This window comes from Rattus rattus, chromosome 1, assembly GCF_011064425.1.
Source record: "Rattus rattus isolate New Zealand chromosome 1, Rrattus_CSIRO_v1, whole genome shotgun sequence".
Taxonomy (NCBI): Eukaryota; Metazoa; Chordata; class Mammalia; order Rodentia; family Muridae; genus Rattus; species Rattus rattus.
The window spans coordinates 238,969,096-238,985,120 of record NC_046154.1 but is presented as its reverse complement, the minus strand read 5'-3'; the positions used below and the strand labels follow the sequence as shown (position 1 = coordinate 238,985,120).

The 16,025-nt window shown below is 39.4% G+C and overlaps 1 protein-coding gene across 3 annotated transcripts in view; it reads left to right on the top strand.

The window, feature by feature from the left end:
- Adcy8 (adenylate cyclase 8) overlaps positions 1–16,025 on the top strand; it is a 212,190-nt gene that overhangs the window by 185,776 nt on the left and 10,389 nt on the right. For all 3 annotated transcript variants that reach the window (XM_032916091.1, XM_032916083.1, XM_032916099.1), the window contains 2 exons: positions 3,600–3,678; positions 11,941–12,099. In XM_032916091.1, coding sequence (XP_032771982.1) covers positions 3,600–3,678; positions 11,941–12,099 — 238 coding nt within the window. The remainder of the gene's footprint in view (positions 1–3,599; positions 3,679–11,940; positions 12,100–16,025) is intronic.

Below are 16,025 nucleotides of genomic sequence, written 5' to 3'. Positions count from 1 at the left end.
AAGATTTCCCATAAATAAGCTACAATTTAGGCCATGTAGGAGCTTAAAAGAAAGTAATTTTAAGTAGATATGTACAGGAGAGATGTGTACAGGAGGGTATTGTAGCTAAGGAGGAGGGATCATGAAAATCTTAACTGATAGCTGCACTTTACTGTGCACTTGGCTGCATGAACTACAGTAAATTCTTGACATTTTGTTTTAGCATTGCTTCTGGGATAGAAATCACAATGTGAAATTTGAACAGGAATTATTATTGCTTTGCTGCTTTTAAGTCTCTGATAGAATTCCCCAATGTGTGAATGCTTATATTCATGTACATATAAAATCCCCAGAGTAGTTAGAGGAAAAGATAGATGTCCTCGGTTTCTAATGTATGATGATTTTATAACTTAATTATTATTTCTGCTTTCAGTCCTGTGTGTGTACCCAAAACACTGTTGTCATTTTTTGCTTGCCTCTTTTTGTTTACTTGTTGCCCATTAAATTCAATGAGGTTGTCCAAATGAGCATGAGTGGAAGGTTATGTGAACAAGTGTAACTTGACAGTGGTTATAACCGCTGGGAATATGATTCCCACTTATCAGTTGATGGACATCTAGATTGATTCTGCTTTCTAGCTATTGTGAGTAGGGCATCAATGAGCACAGATGGGCAGATATCTCTGTAGTCAGTTAACATCATCCGAATTGACATGAGAGAACAGGAAGTATAGGTAAAGTGTCTGCTTCAGATATAATAAAGCATTCACCAGTAAAACCTCATTAAATCAGTGATATAGTGCCAGAATAAAAGTAAATTTAAATGGGACGGTTTATTAGTAGTTTTGTGGAGGAAAGCAGAAACTAATGAATTTTGAGGGGAAGAGCCATATGGAAAACTCAGAGCTCTGCACCTAAAATCAGAGACACAAGTGACCTTGATCCATTGACCTCTTCTCTCTGGGCTTTATTCTCACATAAAATAAAATTCCTTTATATCATTTTACACATAATATGAAATGATTTGCAAAAATTAATTGTACTATATATAATTATGTAAGCCTATTATAATTCTCTATCTTAAGTGCAAAAATATCTTATAAAATAATATGAGCATTATAGCCTTAAATTTATAGATACATTTTTAAAGAGAATTTATAAATGACATTTAAAATGGATTCCAAAACAATTGTAGTTTTCTCTGAATGGTTAGCTGTCTTTTTTAGTTTCCAAATTTACTACAACTAGCATAAATGCATCATTAGTGAGTCATACTCACATTAAATATTGATTTTTATGATGCATCAGATGAAATTATTTCTAAAGATTATAGTGGCCCTGTGGATTTCATTACTTTACATGTATTTTCAATTAACAATATCCCTTTCTCATGGAGATGGTAGGATTACTCCAGCTATTTTATTAATGCAAATCAATATCTCAAAATTTCATTGGCATTAAGTCTATGAAACCCAATATTAGGCAAAGCTCAATAATATGAAATAAATTTCAGCCATTTGACTCTTTGTATGTTTTTCCAAAACTCATGGGAAGTAAAAGTTCTGAACTCAAAAGAAAGTTCTTTTGGGTTTTTATTCAATGTGATTGGGTTGCTATTCATATACTTTGGTCTCTACGCATGATTTTTTTCATGTGACATATAGCTAAACACTCAAAAATTGTTCATAATTTTCTTTGATTTTTTTTCTGAGTTTAGTCTAGCTGTGTCTCTATTTTTAGTCCATCACTGTTTTCAAAAATGATTCAAGAAATCTCCATGTTGTCTCTTAAAAATGTGTTTCAAATGATAAATTTCTTGGCTTAAATTAAGTTTTGGGCATCACAAAAGTAAAGGATATCTCAAGCGCCAGGCAGTGCAGGAGTGTGGAACAGATTGACAGAATCCAGGGGAGGTTCTAAACTTAGGACATCTCTTATGCAAATGAAGTAATGTGAGCAAATGATTCTTTAAAGCAAAGTAGACAAGATTTGTATCTGAGGCTTCACAGAGAAGTGAGAGGAAGGTGCAGGCGAGGAACCATGCCAAGCACCTCACCATCATTGTTCATTTCATCCTCACAGTTAAGGAGGTAAAACACTGTGAGTCATTCTTCACATATGAATGAACTGAGGCTCAGAGATATCAAGTGGCTTTTTCAAGGTCAAACAACTGGGCAGAAACAGAACTGCACTAGGAATCTGGATCACCATCAAAGTTCATTTCTTTAATATTTTTCTCAGCATCCCATAAACATCAAAGACCAGAGAAGTAAGTGACAGTAAAGAAAGAGAATTTCAAAAATATTCTTATCTCCTCAAAATAAGTACAATAGTATAGAATGGGTGGGTAGGTGGATATGGGGAAGGAAGGAAGGAAGAAAGGAAGAAAGGAAGGAGGGAAGGAAGGAAGGAAGGAAGGATAAATGCACACATGGATGGATGGATGGATCTCTACCTCAATACAGGGTTATAGTCCAACCCTCTTCACCTTAGCACTCTTGTTAGCTAGTTCTGACAGATTCAAGCAGTATCCCTTACTGAGAGTCTTCATATATCCTCAAACATGACATTTGACATTTGCTTGTGAACCTGAGGCTAGAGATATGTAAACGCCAAGCCAAATAACATAGGCTTAGATCTACAGTCTGTCCTTCTTTTTTTTTTTTTTTTGGTTCTTTTTTTTAGGAGCTGGGGACCGAACCCAGGGCCTTGCACTTCCTAGGTAAGCGCTCTACCACTGAGCTAAATCCCCAGCCCCCAGTCTGTCCTTCTTAAGTATTTTCTAAACAGCCTGACTCAGTTAGTCACTCTTTTCAAACAATGTCAGAGCAATAAGGATATATCCACCCTAATTACAAAATGGTCTATATATGTGATTTTTGCCTCTAGTAAATTTTTTCAAGATCAAGGACAATGTGTCTTCTTCATTTCTTTATCCCAGCAGATGCGAGAATATAGTAGATGCTCAGTGATGATGTGCTTCTTTGGGACGATAGCTAAGAAACGACAATAAAATCTGCTGTTAGCATCTTGGCATAAAAAGACCAGAGCCTCCATTGAAGGATATTATTTAAATGTAGGCCAGGAGACCCCACTCATAAAACTGATATGAAGATTAAAATCATTGATAGAGTAATTGAAAGTACCCAACTCACCAACTTAATATAATAATCTAAACATGAAGGAACTTCAGCTAAAACCATCACATGGCAACCATTGAACACTGGCTTCTTGAGTAGGTCAATAACTTTTAAAAGAATGAATGAAGAAATGCTTGCTTTCGCCAGATATTCTAAAGAGATGGTATCCAAACTTTTTGAAATGTAGAATAATCACTATTCAAGTAGAGACATTGTTGATGTAATTATATTGTCTTAATACTAAACCCTAGATTTTCTCTTACTGGCTATGCCCTATATCGCCTCTTAGGTTCAGTGGTATCTTGATTTATGAATAGATGATACAAAAACCCTTATAGCAGTCTATATTAACACCGGGTATTTGGAAAATACTCATTTCTTTACATGACCCTCTATTATGATCCTGCCTTTTTATCCTTATCCTTAAAAGCCCTCCACAGTTGTTGGTCACTATGTCATTCTTCTGTTGCTTTTCCCACAGAGATTTCCTGGGGACCAAGGAGGCATCACTGCTACTGATGGCCATGTTCCTTCTTGCTGTATTCTACCATGGACAGCAGGTAATGTCAAGTTTTTCTCCAGCTATCCAAAGTTACGTGGCATTTCTAGTTGCCATAAAACTGCCCTGCTAGGCTTCATTGTTCCTTGATGCAAATGACTCTTAGGAGTCTTAATAAACTGATTTCTACTAAAAACCACCTTAATGAAAAGCTGAGCTAGCAAGGATGACGTGAGAAACAGTATGTTTCCAATGGCCCCTGAGTTACTCTATTTCAAAAGCATCATTATCCTAATGAAAAGGCTTTTAATTTCTGACTGAGACAAACTGATATCTCTCCCCATTCCATGACCTAGATATGAATTTTAGTAGAGGTGTGTGTTACCTCAGGAAAACACTCAGGTTTGAAAGTCATAGTTCTAGATCAACTCTCCTCAGGCTTATCTCCCTGAGGTTGGTCTTCTCAACTCCAGGACAAAATATTGATGTATAAGCACATTGTTTTAAGGGAACAATTGATGTTATTTTTCACAGCTTTTTATTCTTTCTTGTTTGTGATCAAGCAAATACCTATTGGTCACCCAAAGGTTACACCTAAAAGTATAACCAGGGATCTAACAAGAAGCAAATTCAAGAAGGAAAGATTTATCTTGACTCACAGGTTAAGAAGGGATTCGATGCTTCACAAGAATGGTGTGACAACTGGTCATATTGCTCCAAACTGGAAGCAGATAGTGAACAAGAAGTGATATCAGGGTACCAAAATGCAAGATCTGTCCTTGTTGGTCTGCTTCATCCAGCAAGGCTCCATCAACCTCCCAGGCATCATCACCAGCTGGGACTCTGTGTTCGAATACATGAACCTGTGGTGCACAATTCACATCCAAACCACAACAGCACAGGAAGAACTGTATTAATGACTTGGTCTGAGTGAACAGCCTGCCTTCCATGTTGATTCTACTCATTCTGATCCCCTATGATTTATTAAGATCTGGAATATAAAACTCCATTTCTGCATGTCTTAGAAGAGGGTAGACCATAAACCATGCAAAAGTTGTATGTGTAGAAGATGCTTACCCAAGGTTGTGAATTGAGCAAAGATATTCCATGTACATTATGCTTACCCTGGGACTCCATGAGAGGAGATGATTCTTCCTAGGTGCACTATTGTAGGCTTCAGGCAACAGACCGTGCCTAGTGTGCTCTCCCCAGGGAAGGCTATGTGTCTGGCTTCCAGCATTCTTTACCTGTCTGTAGTTTTAGGGTTGAAACCTCATGGACTTCCCCGTCTACTTTAGCAGCTCTACTATGAATAAGGAATGAAAGAAAATGAAATGACATAATCTCAAAGATAAAAGATATAATAAAAATAAGAAAGCATATAGGACTTCTCCAGGCGTACTGCAACCCATGAACATTTGCTGGAGAGATTTTTTTTCACTCCCCTATAGAAACCACATGCTGCCAAGCCTTGCTGCTAAGATCTGAATGCTAGCCCATCTCTCTTTTGCCCATGTTCATTCAAACAAGCAAAAATAAAAGAAAGCAAATCAAGAAGTGTCAGTCAGAGCAGAAGTAGAGACATGGCGCTGGAAATCACCCTGGAAATAAGGGGTCAAAACCCTCTGGAAGTCAGGGATGAAGCAATTAAAAACTACCAAGAATTCAGAGACATGCATGAAGTTATTTTTAACAAGTTATTTGGGGGTGGGGAGAGGGTATAAACTTAGTCCAAGAAAGGAATGAGTAAACTCTCGGTAAGCAAAGGGATTGGGGAGTTAACTGCTCAACTCCTGCTGGATATTTCACCCTCCTTACTTAATCCTAGTCAACACCCTGGACTGGGAGTTTTGTCCTTCCCAATTTACAGATGAAGCCAGCCAAGCAACAAAACTGAGCAGTATAACTAGAATTCAAATCCAGTCTCTCACCAAAGCTCATCTTTCTCCTTCATAAGCCTGAAGTAGAACAATGGCCTTTTGCCATACTTATTGTGACCAGGGGGACTCAATCCCACTGTGTGGTTTTGACTTATTTCTTTATGTCTCTGCTGAATGTATGACAAAGCAGTGAGGTAAATGTTAAGGTCCAGTCATTTCCAGACTTTCTATGCTTAGGTCCCTCTGGGTGTCTCTGAGCACAGGTGTCCTGCCCTCTAGGTTGGCATGACTTCCACTAATAGAGAAGAATTTCTTAGTCTGGAACACAAATTATAACAAACCTTTACCTATTCCCTTTTAAGGACTGTCAAGACAGAACAAACAGATGCTATCCCTGTAGGAAGTCTGTATGTGCACTCTATCTTGAGGTCTTAAACTGGGTTGTAAGAAATCTCCCACACATAGATGAGAGAAAACATTCAGAGTGAGAGGCTCCAGGAATTACCATATATATTCCCTGTCTGAGCCACCTCATTCAATAGAAGCCTTCTAACATACTGAGTCTATATACCCTATTCTGCATTTGTCCTTGGAAAACAGAAACCCTAATGGTATTAAGATAGCAGGTAAGGCAAGAGTGAAAGTGCTTCCTGTTGACCTGGTAGTTTGTGACATTTGCTATTTTTTTTCATCTTATTTCTAAGTTTTCATGATCTTTAAAATCACATATCTGCCCCATAACCATAGCTGCTGAGTACGTGCAAGTACATAGGTGCAGGTATAGATGTAGGCTGGTATTCAAATCATGACTCCACCAGTAAAGATATATGCCTCCACTAAATTACTCTAAAATTCGATGTGGCAATAACAAGTTGTTTCATAGAGCTCTTATAGCTTTATTTGAGGTATAAGTGCAATATGCTTATTTCAGTGGTTTACACATATATGCTTAATTTTATTAGCTGCTTGAAAATAAAGCTTTGGCACAGACAGAGAAGTCATCGCTGTCCATCTGGTTCCGAGACAGGAGCAGAGTCGCAAGTTCTCTGAGATGACAAAGCCAAGATAAAAAGCCAGAATGAAGTAGGAACACAAATGCTCTGTAGTTTCTGGTTTGTCTGTCTCTGCAGTATGGCCAGCCTCCTGTTATAGAGACAGCTTTCTGCAGATTTGCATCATTTGGTGTCTATCTATAGCATCCAGTGGGGTCCTGTTCATCCTGGTTACAACCTGCCCACTCCTGAGCTTACTCCCTGTTTCCTTTTGTGACTCAGAGGCCCTCTACTTTTAATAAAGACTGAAAAATACTCATTAATGCTTGGTGCACACCAGTGCTCTGGGGGTGGGGAGGTTGAACATGTAATTATACATCTCCAGAATAACAGAGGCAGTTATGCAACTGAATAATTGGGAAATTTCACTTTGCACAAATGTGGAAATGATATGCCAAATATTTCCTCCCCCTCTGACTGAGGCAGGTGAATGTTCAGAATGTTGGACAGGCATAACAAGTAATCAAATGCATCCTTTCTTATGCCTGATTCACTGGCAGCACTAGAAGTTTGAACTTTGCCTGGGCATCTTCTTTTATAGCCACTACAATTGTGCACAGAGACAGAGATTAATGAGGTAATGTTGCTACTAACCTACTTCTGAGTCTGGTTCCAGAGACTATCTGGAAGCCAATGTTCTTGCATGACTTTCAGCAATGTCACTCAGAGAATAAGGGGTCTTGATATACTCAGCTTCTTGGAGCTTTCATTTGTTTTTAATCCATAAGAAGAAATTTATGATAGAGAAAACCTGGATGAACCTCCTCTCCACACCCCACCACACACACACCATATGTGAGCTAGGTGCCACAGATGAGAATTATGTGCTGACTTCAAAGCCAACTTCTGTCTTTGAGAGCATCCAGACTGTCTTCACCTCATATTTACCCCCTCGTCTGTTAAATTGTTGCATTATTGAATGAGGTTAAATGCCCATGATGTTCTTAGAACAAACAGCACCATCAATATTAGCTGTCATAGGACTAGCCTGGCAGAAAGACAAGAACTTTATGTACAGCCAGGTTTGATGAAAATCAAGGGCACACAATCTACTTCAAGGGATCCTTTGGTAGAAATGCTAAAGAATTTTTACCTTTAATATACCATGCCTATGCCTTTCGTACACTCTGCTGTCCACCCAAGTCCCTGTTAGCAAGTGATCCTGAGCTGACATTTTCCCTTTTGGTACCTCCAGCCACCACCACTCAGTTATCAGTAAATAAAAAAGGAGGCTGTGTTCCACCCATTTCTGAAATCAAGTATGTACTAGAGGCAATAGGTCTTCTGTAAACCAAAGGAAATTATTAACCTATGAAGATTAGTATGTATACCTCCTGCCTTCATGACACCTGCTTTGCTGGAAGTCTAGGCTGCACTAGACCAGCCTTAGACATAGCTACCTACTATCATGCGGCTGGAAACTAAGCTGATCATGTTTAATAATTGGGAAATCTTGGCTTAAGTCTAGACTTCTAGATTTTCCCCTCATGTTCCTGATTCAAAACCAGTTTAATGAAACCTCTTCATCAGAAAAGTAAAGAAATTATTCTGTATTTCAGTCTAGTACGCAGTGTTTAAGAGGGGGTTTGTGTTTGGAAATAGTGATAAGAAAATCCTGTTCTTTTGACAAAACAAAACCTGATGCTCTTGAGTTTGAAAGAGAAAAAATTCAAACCAAAGGTTTCATCTGACCTCATCCACAGATGCCTTACATCATAGAAATGCCCTATGAATCTACATTTTACATGTGTCAGGATGCTTTCACGTGCATCGTGTCTCTAGATCTATATAATAAAGCCATGTGCTAATTCATATCTCCTTAAACAGATAGGTCAGAGCAGTTATCCTACTTTTTAGAAGTCCTATGACCTGAATGGCTTGTAAGGTGGCTCAGAGATTTGGGGGAATAATCAGGAGCAGTATTGTTTTCTATAGCCTGCCACCTACAAACAGAGAATTTGCTTTCTTGTATAGAAAACTCAAATATACACATAAGTAAATAAAACAGTATCATGAATTTAGGAAGACCTACTAACTTGTGTCCAGCCTGTTTTGGGTCTCCTGAGACATGCTGCTCTCTGTCAATTCCCTTTGGTTTTTTTGAAACTAGTTCCACACAGCCTATCATTAGGTCTACAGATATGTCTGAATAGATCTTAAAACAGGGAGCTTCTAACTTAATCACAATGCCATTAACATATTTTTAAAAGAAAACAGAAGTTGACTAATACTGTCAAACTACTAGGTCCTGTTTCCATTTATTATCTGATATTTTTTGAAGTTTAGTTATTTGAATGGAGATCCAAAGTCTGTGTTTTGCCGTTTCATGATGTGTCTCTGAAGACATTTTTGAATCTTTGTGATCTCCTGCCATCCGTTCTTTTTCTTACAATGTTTTGTAAGAGCCATCAGACTTTCGTAATGTTTCTCTGTCTGGTTTGTCTACTCATCCTCTTAAGAGTATTGAACTTACGCCTCGGCTCTTTGGGTTATTTTTATTGATTGTTCTGGGTAGAAAGCTTTGTGAGATCCAGTTTCAAAGTCTTGTGAAGTATTTAATTGGGCTTCTTTAGAAATTACATTTAAGAGGTACAGCATATCTTCTCATCTCTGTTTTGATGATGCTAACAGCTGATCATAACTCCCTATATTCATTTATTTTATAGTGTCACATGCTGACTTTATCAGCAGCCCATGACTTATCAGCTGGAATATACTATAAAATAGAACTGTCCCCCCCATCAATTATGTCACCTACAAGTGTAGCTAATAAAGCAAAGTTAGTGTGAAAACTTTCTCCTTAAAATCGACTCCCTGTGGTTTGCCCATGCATTCCACTCCTCAGCATCATTCCAAGGTGATGAGTGAGTTTGGTTCCTTAAGTCACTATGGTTTTGTGAAGTTTTTACTTGTTTCCTGTGTTTCCATCCATGACATTTTTACTCTTACAGACTCTCAATTTGTCACATCTCTGACCACTACAATCCTATTCAAGCTGGTTTTAAGTCCTGTTGGTTAGCAAACTAGTCTCTGGTAGATTTGCTTATGGTGGGAAAATATGTTTTAAGGTGATGAATTTTCTGTCCTACAGTTTTACCTGTTTCTGGCAATTGTAGGGGTTATGTTTATGAGAACTGGTATTTTGAGTAGTTTATAGGAACTGTAACCTACAAGTTAGACACATATATGCAGTAGATTTTCATTGTTCCTAGGCTTTAAGAGCATTAATTAATTCGTTAATGAATTAATTAATTCATTAATTAGTGAATTAATTAAAAAGAGTAGGGAGCTAGAAACATATAACCTGATTTCACAGTGATACCTTGATTTTTATTGAAAACCATTTGATTTGATTTGATTTGATTTGATTTGATTTGATTTGATTTGATTTGTTTGGACAGCCTCTCATGTAGCCCAAGCTGATCTTTCAACTCTTTCATCCTCCCAGCCTTGTCTGTCAAGTGCTGGGGTTACAGGTATATGCCACCAAGTCTAGAATGACCATAGACCCTCACCACTCTAAGGGCTGTTGATGCCTTTTCTCCTCCCCAAATTCTATTTTCAATGACAAAACCACAAATGCCCATTTGCTTCACCATGCAATTCACATGTAATAGCCTAAATTAATAATGCAAATATTACCACCTAAAACATGTTTGTCCTAAGCAGGTTGTGAATATGGAGGTGGATGTGTGTATAAAGGAGAAAATAAGTGGTCTTGTGTCCTTACGTAATTGACATATGATATGACAGCATATATTTTTCTTCCCTTGGAAACCAGGCCATCACAGAATGAAGAAACATTCTTCATTTCTTTCTACAGCTGCGCTAAGTTCCATTGTGTATATTGCTATAGTTTGGTCAGCCAACTGAATGAACACTTGGATCATTTCCAGCTTTTGCTATTACAAATGCAGCTGAATGGATGACCTTGTGCCTCCACTGAGACTTGAAAATAAAACACAGAAACTAGCTAAATATTTTAAGTCTTTGAATTTGGAGAGTCCAACCATGTCTCCAACAGTGTAGTGTGCTGTTCATGCTCACTGCTAAAGACTTTGAAATAACAGCACCCCCAAAGCTAAGGTAAAGAAGATTTGTGAGCTACCCCTAAAGAGAAGCTGCCCATCTCCAGTAAGAAGGAAAGTCAGGAAGAGATGAAATTTCTGTGTAACTCTGGCCTCCTGAGTAATTTTTCTTTGACTCTCTTGTGATCAGTACTATTATTCACCTTATTTGGAAATAAGGAAACCAAGATTGAGTCACTGTAGTCTATGAGACAGTATGTGATTAAGACCATGACTCCAAACTTTGACTATATAACATGAAGCCCAAGATCTTTCCAGTATCCTACTAATCATTTACTACTAATCCCTCTTTGTCTTAGTCATGGAGAGAATGCAGACTCCTGAGTTGACTTTGAGACCTAAGGTTAAATCCCAGCTTCACCCCTAAGTTAGGTGTAACCATTGTGGTCAAGTGACTCAACAATGTTTGTCTTGATTTCCTCATCTGTGAAATAATGGCTGAAATTACAATCTTCTGATTAGATCTACTCTCTGGATTAGATTTAATACTTGTATATCACATAAAACATGGCAGGAACACAGTGACTGCCACTTGGGTGACATGTATTTTTAATATTCTCCTGTGTTGAGGGTAACAAATGCTTCTGCCCTGTGATAGATACAACCCCTCATGGCATCACAAAGTTCAAGATTCCTTCACCAAATGCCTTAAACTTGGTGGCTTACACACAGAAAATTATTCACTCATAATTCATATTGGGTTTCATGTTGAGAACTGAAAGTGTTTGGTGGCTGATGAGGTTATCATTCTAGCTTGCAGAGAACCGTCTTGCCATCCTTCACATAACTTTTAATCAATGTGTCCACATAAGAATAGAAAAGCAAGACGGTCTCCTCTAGTAAGGTCAGGAATCTCATAGCAAGTGTCTCACCTTCAAGGTCTCATTGAATCTTAACTTCCTTACAAAGATCCACTTGCCAAAGACATGTCATCAAGAATTAGGATTTCAAGATATGAATGTCTGGGGGCAGGGTAGACATTAAGTTCATGACAGAAAGAATGTAATATCAGGAAATGAAAAGCTTCCTGTACTCACGTCATATAGAGTCTGTAGAGGACATGGGTATAGTCAGATAATCCCACATAAGAGAAAATTATCTATGTGCAGATATAACCTGGGAGAACAAGTGTATATCCTTGAAAGCTCTCAATATTCTCAGATAGCTTGCTTCAGGCATGTGCCTTTGGATGAGGAAAATCTAACTTTATTTTACCTGTGAAGACACCCAGGTAAACCTTTTCCTCCACCTTCCAGACATACGCTTTAACCTGCTGTTTCTCTTTGACTCTTGTCAATTACAGCTCGAGTACACAGCCCGCCTAGATTTCCTGTGGCGAGTACAGGCCAAAGAGGAGATCAACGAGATGAAGGAGTTGAGGGAACACAACGAGAACATGCTTCGCAATATCTTACCCAGCCACGTGGCCCGCCACTTCCTGGAGAAAGACAGAGACAATGAGGTGAGGCCAGATCAGACTGGTCAGTGGGGAACAGTATGGTGTCCAGCTGATCACACTGATCCTGAGTCCCAGGAAAATTCTGTTACATTCATGGGAAGTGTAAGAAAAAAGACCATGCCTACCACATTGTGCCTGGCAATCCAACATATCTGATGCTATAAAATTTACATGTTTCCCCTGGCATCCAGTCCTTCATTTGTTAGTTAGATATAAGATCCTTATTAAGACTGGTTTTGAATTTTAATGTTTTATATATGTGTATGCATATATTAAATATATACAAATATATGTTATAAAATAGGATATATCATGAATATCATTGGAGAAATAGAAAGAGCTCCAGCAATTCCAAGTACATCCCCAAAGGTTTGCAAGCTAAGGAATGTTCTGTGGTCATAATGATACTTATACTACAAAGTGAATGTACTTTTATTTATTAACACTGAGTTAATAAGTACAGAGTGAAGATGGTACGTTGTGTGTAACATATATTTCATTCATCATAATGTAAGGTTTGTAGATGTATGTGATGTATGTGCATATGTACTTGAAGATATCACATACATATGTGTATGTATGTGATATGTGTGTATATGATATGTATATATGTATGTGTGAGAGCAGGTATATAAGTGTTGGTGTATGTGTTTATGTGAAGAATTTGGGGTCTTTTTGAAAAGCAGAGAAATATTTTAAGAATATATTTTTATTTTAATCCCAGGTGTGGATTGTGGGGCTGCTTCCACAGCAGCTGACTATGATTTGCCTCATGCTCTAGCAGGAGCATGATTTTGCCAGCAGCAGGGAGTTTCTATGATTTTGTGACATTTGGAATTTTGGAGGCTTTTGAGAGCTTATGTAAATGCTGGGCCCCAGAGGGGCAGGCTTGTTAGTGGTGGGTTGTTGGTCGTTTGCTGTTAGCTGTGGTTTATTAAGGAGTTGCATGCAAAGAAGGAACAAGAAGAAAAATTAGGTAACCTAAACTACAAAGATCAAACTTACCCCAAGGAACTCAATGCCCCTAATTAGCAGGAAGTAGTCTAATCATAACGTTGCCCTCTTTCTCCTCTATCCTTTCTTCTTTCCTATCTAGTGTTAGGGGGTTGAAAGGGTGGTGAAAGGGTGGAAAAGAAGGGAAGAAAGAAGAACCCACAAAGTAAGCAAAGTCTGGCTACAGGGAGGCACAGTGGCAAACTTGTCGGTGCTCATCAGCTGTTCTTTTGTATTATAACATGCTGAGGGAAGATCAACCACAATTGTCAAATCAAGGTACTAGGAGGCTCATGCCCTCTTCATGGTTTTTCCAGCTCCTGGCACCTCCCAAATCTCCCTTTGACTGTGGCAACACCATGCTAATCTGTGCCTGCATCCTCCATAGCCCCTTTTGTAATGACATCAGCCTCTTTCCTCTAAGGACACCAGCCATCAGATCTAGGATTCGCTTTAATCCAGGATCTTTAGTTACATCTACAAGAATATCACTTCCAAATAAGATCTGATGTTCCAAATGGACACAAATTTGGTGAGAACACCATTCATTCACTGCAAAGATCGAAGTATATTATCAAATAATCTGGGCAGGAACCTGCCTAGAGCCTGTCAGTCGGGCCTTTTGGGCTACAGTAAGGCTTTGAAACACTTTTAAGTGAAACTGGAGCTTGGGGATGTTCCACACATAACATAATCAATAAGCTTCATAGATTAGAAAGTAGACGAACAAATGATAAGGTCAAAGCTAGTCATAGATCCTAAAAACAGCTCAGGTAAGACCCTGATGGGAGAGGCTCGGGAGATGATGGAGACAGGGAGGACAGGGAGAAGATGAGCTCCACCTACAGGAAGTAGAAGTAAAGCCATGGTGCTGATGTGAGAAATGAGAAATGAAAGCACTGACACTATTGAGCACGCCCTTTCACCTCTGAAGGAAAGTTACTCAAGAGCAAACTTAATGCTGTTTCAAATGCCAGATGCTCAGTGTGCGAGAGCACTTGGCCTTGCTTTGTGAGACTTTCAGGCAGACCTCAGGCTATGAACAGGGGTCATCCTTGGACTCTGCCTCGGGAAGAAGCCTCATGAAATAAGCAGGCTGCTTCATTTTCACAAGAGAGTAAGTTGAAGAACACAAATCATACCAGCCTTGGTCACCACTGATCCTCATACCTGATCCTTGATCCCTTGAAGAAACACTGAAACAAGACCTGCTGGCCCTTGTAAAGGAGGTACAGAGACACCGTGCCCTGTCTTAGAGGCTGGGCTGAGACTGCCTTTTCTTTAGAAGGTTTGCAATCAGCTCGACAGAGGCTGACAACCCTGAGAATAAAGTTATAGTTCTTAGAAAAGCCTGAAACAGCCAGTTAAGATGAAGTCCAGTGGTTTTTGATTTGACGGCTTGTTTTTATTTGTGGGTATGATGCCTTTAAGAACATAATGGAGTCTCCAATTAGCCCAACCGTGCCCTATCATTCATATTTCCTCAAAGACCTTAAATTTGTGAGTGTTGTCTTGGGACCTTAGATAACAGAACTGGGATAGACCCATCCAAGCCATGGAAGAAGAAAAAAACAGCAAAAGATAAGGCATGATTTGATTATCAAACTGCAGAAGCACTGGTCTACTGGAGGGGCTCTCCAGTACAGAACAAGGCTACTCACACTTCTCAACAGGTGAATTTTTATGGAGTTCAATTTGGGCCTGTTTTCCTTGAGACTTTGTTGCAAGTGTTTGATGACAGCTGCTAGAGCAGAGAGAATGGGGCTGTGTGTCAATCGTGACCAGCAAATGGAGAGGCAGAAACCCAGGACTGTCAGAGGGGAACCCAAAGCCTATGACAGAAAACTGCTTTTCAGTCATCAAAACAGAAAGGTGCCTGGGAAGAGCCAAGAGACTGATTTCATCAAAGAGAAATGAAAGAAAATAGATGTGCAGAATTCTAGGTACTCAGCTGGGGAGGTCGGGGAGGGATGTGGGTGGGGTGGGGGAGAGTGATGGTGGTCCAAACCCCATAGAACAGGAGCAGAGAAAGTAAGAGAACATTTGAGCAGACATTTGAATGACAAAGGCCATTGGGACCAGACATTCTTTCTTCCCCTGGCTTCACATGGTACAAGAAGCACAGGACTTAGTTCCCAGCAGCCTGATTCCCTGAGAAGAGAGGAGAACAGTTTCACCGTATCAGCATGTGGAGTGGAGGAGGGGAGAGTGTGAGTGTTCACAATTCCCTACGCTCTCCAAACCTGCACTTCCAACCCACAGAAAAAGATGAGAACAAAAACGATTTTAGCTTTTCTATATCCATCTCTATCCTTCGACAGTTTACAACACATTTTTAGCTTTCTTCAGCCCAGAATAGTGAGGAACAGATGGAACCCTGAAAGCAGTTAATTGGAGTGAGTTAAATAAAGTGGCCATCTCTGAAGGTGGTTACATGAACCTCTCCCACATGACTCTTCAAGCCCCTTCACTCCCTTTTCTAATTGGCCCAGGGTAGGGTTTGGGGTAAATTCAAAGCATAACATCAATAGCCTCCCACGGCTTTGGCACCCAGATGGAGACTGCCAATGCTGGGGTGGAGGGCTGGGGGATTAGGACACCTCACTGAGGGGAAGCAGAGAGGCCAGTGAGGCTGACTGTGTACCTACCTCCACAGGGCTCCTCAGAGCAACTGCCATACTGTTGCTGTGTAAAATCTCTTTGAACTGTTCTCATTTCTCCTGATCTGAAAGGACGAAAGCCCTGCTGCTTTGTCCCCAGGGATTACTAGGGTCTCTTACTTCTCCCTTTATCTTTCTAGTTAAGTGCATTGTGTATTAACTTGAATTGTCTTGCTTTGAATGTGCCACCTCGAGTTGTCTGGGTGCCCCTAACTGAAGCAATGGGAATGAGGAAAGAGTTAGAAAGCCCTCTTGACTTAGTGCATTGGTGTTTTG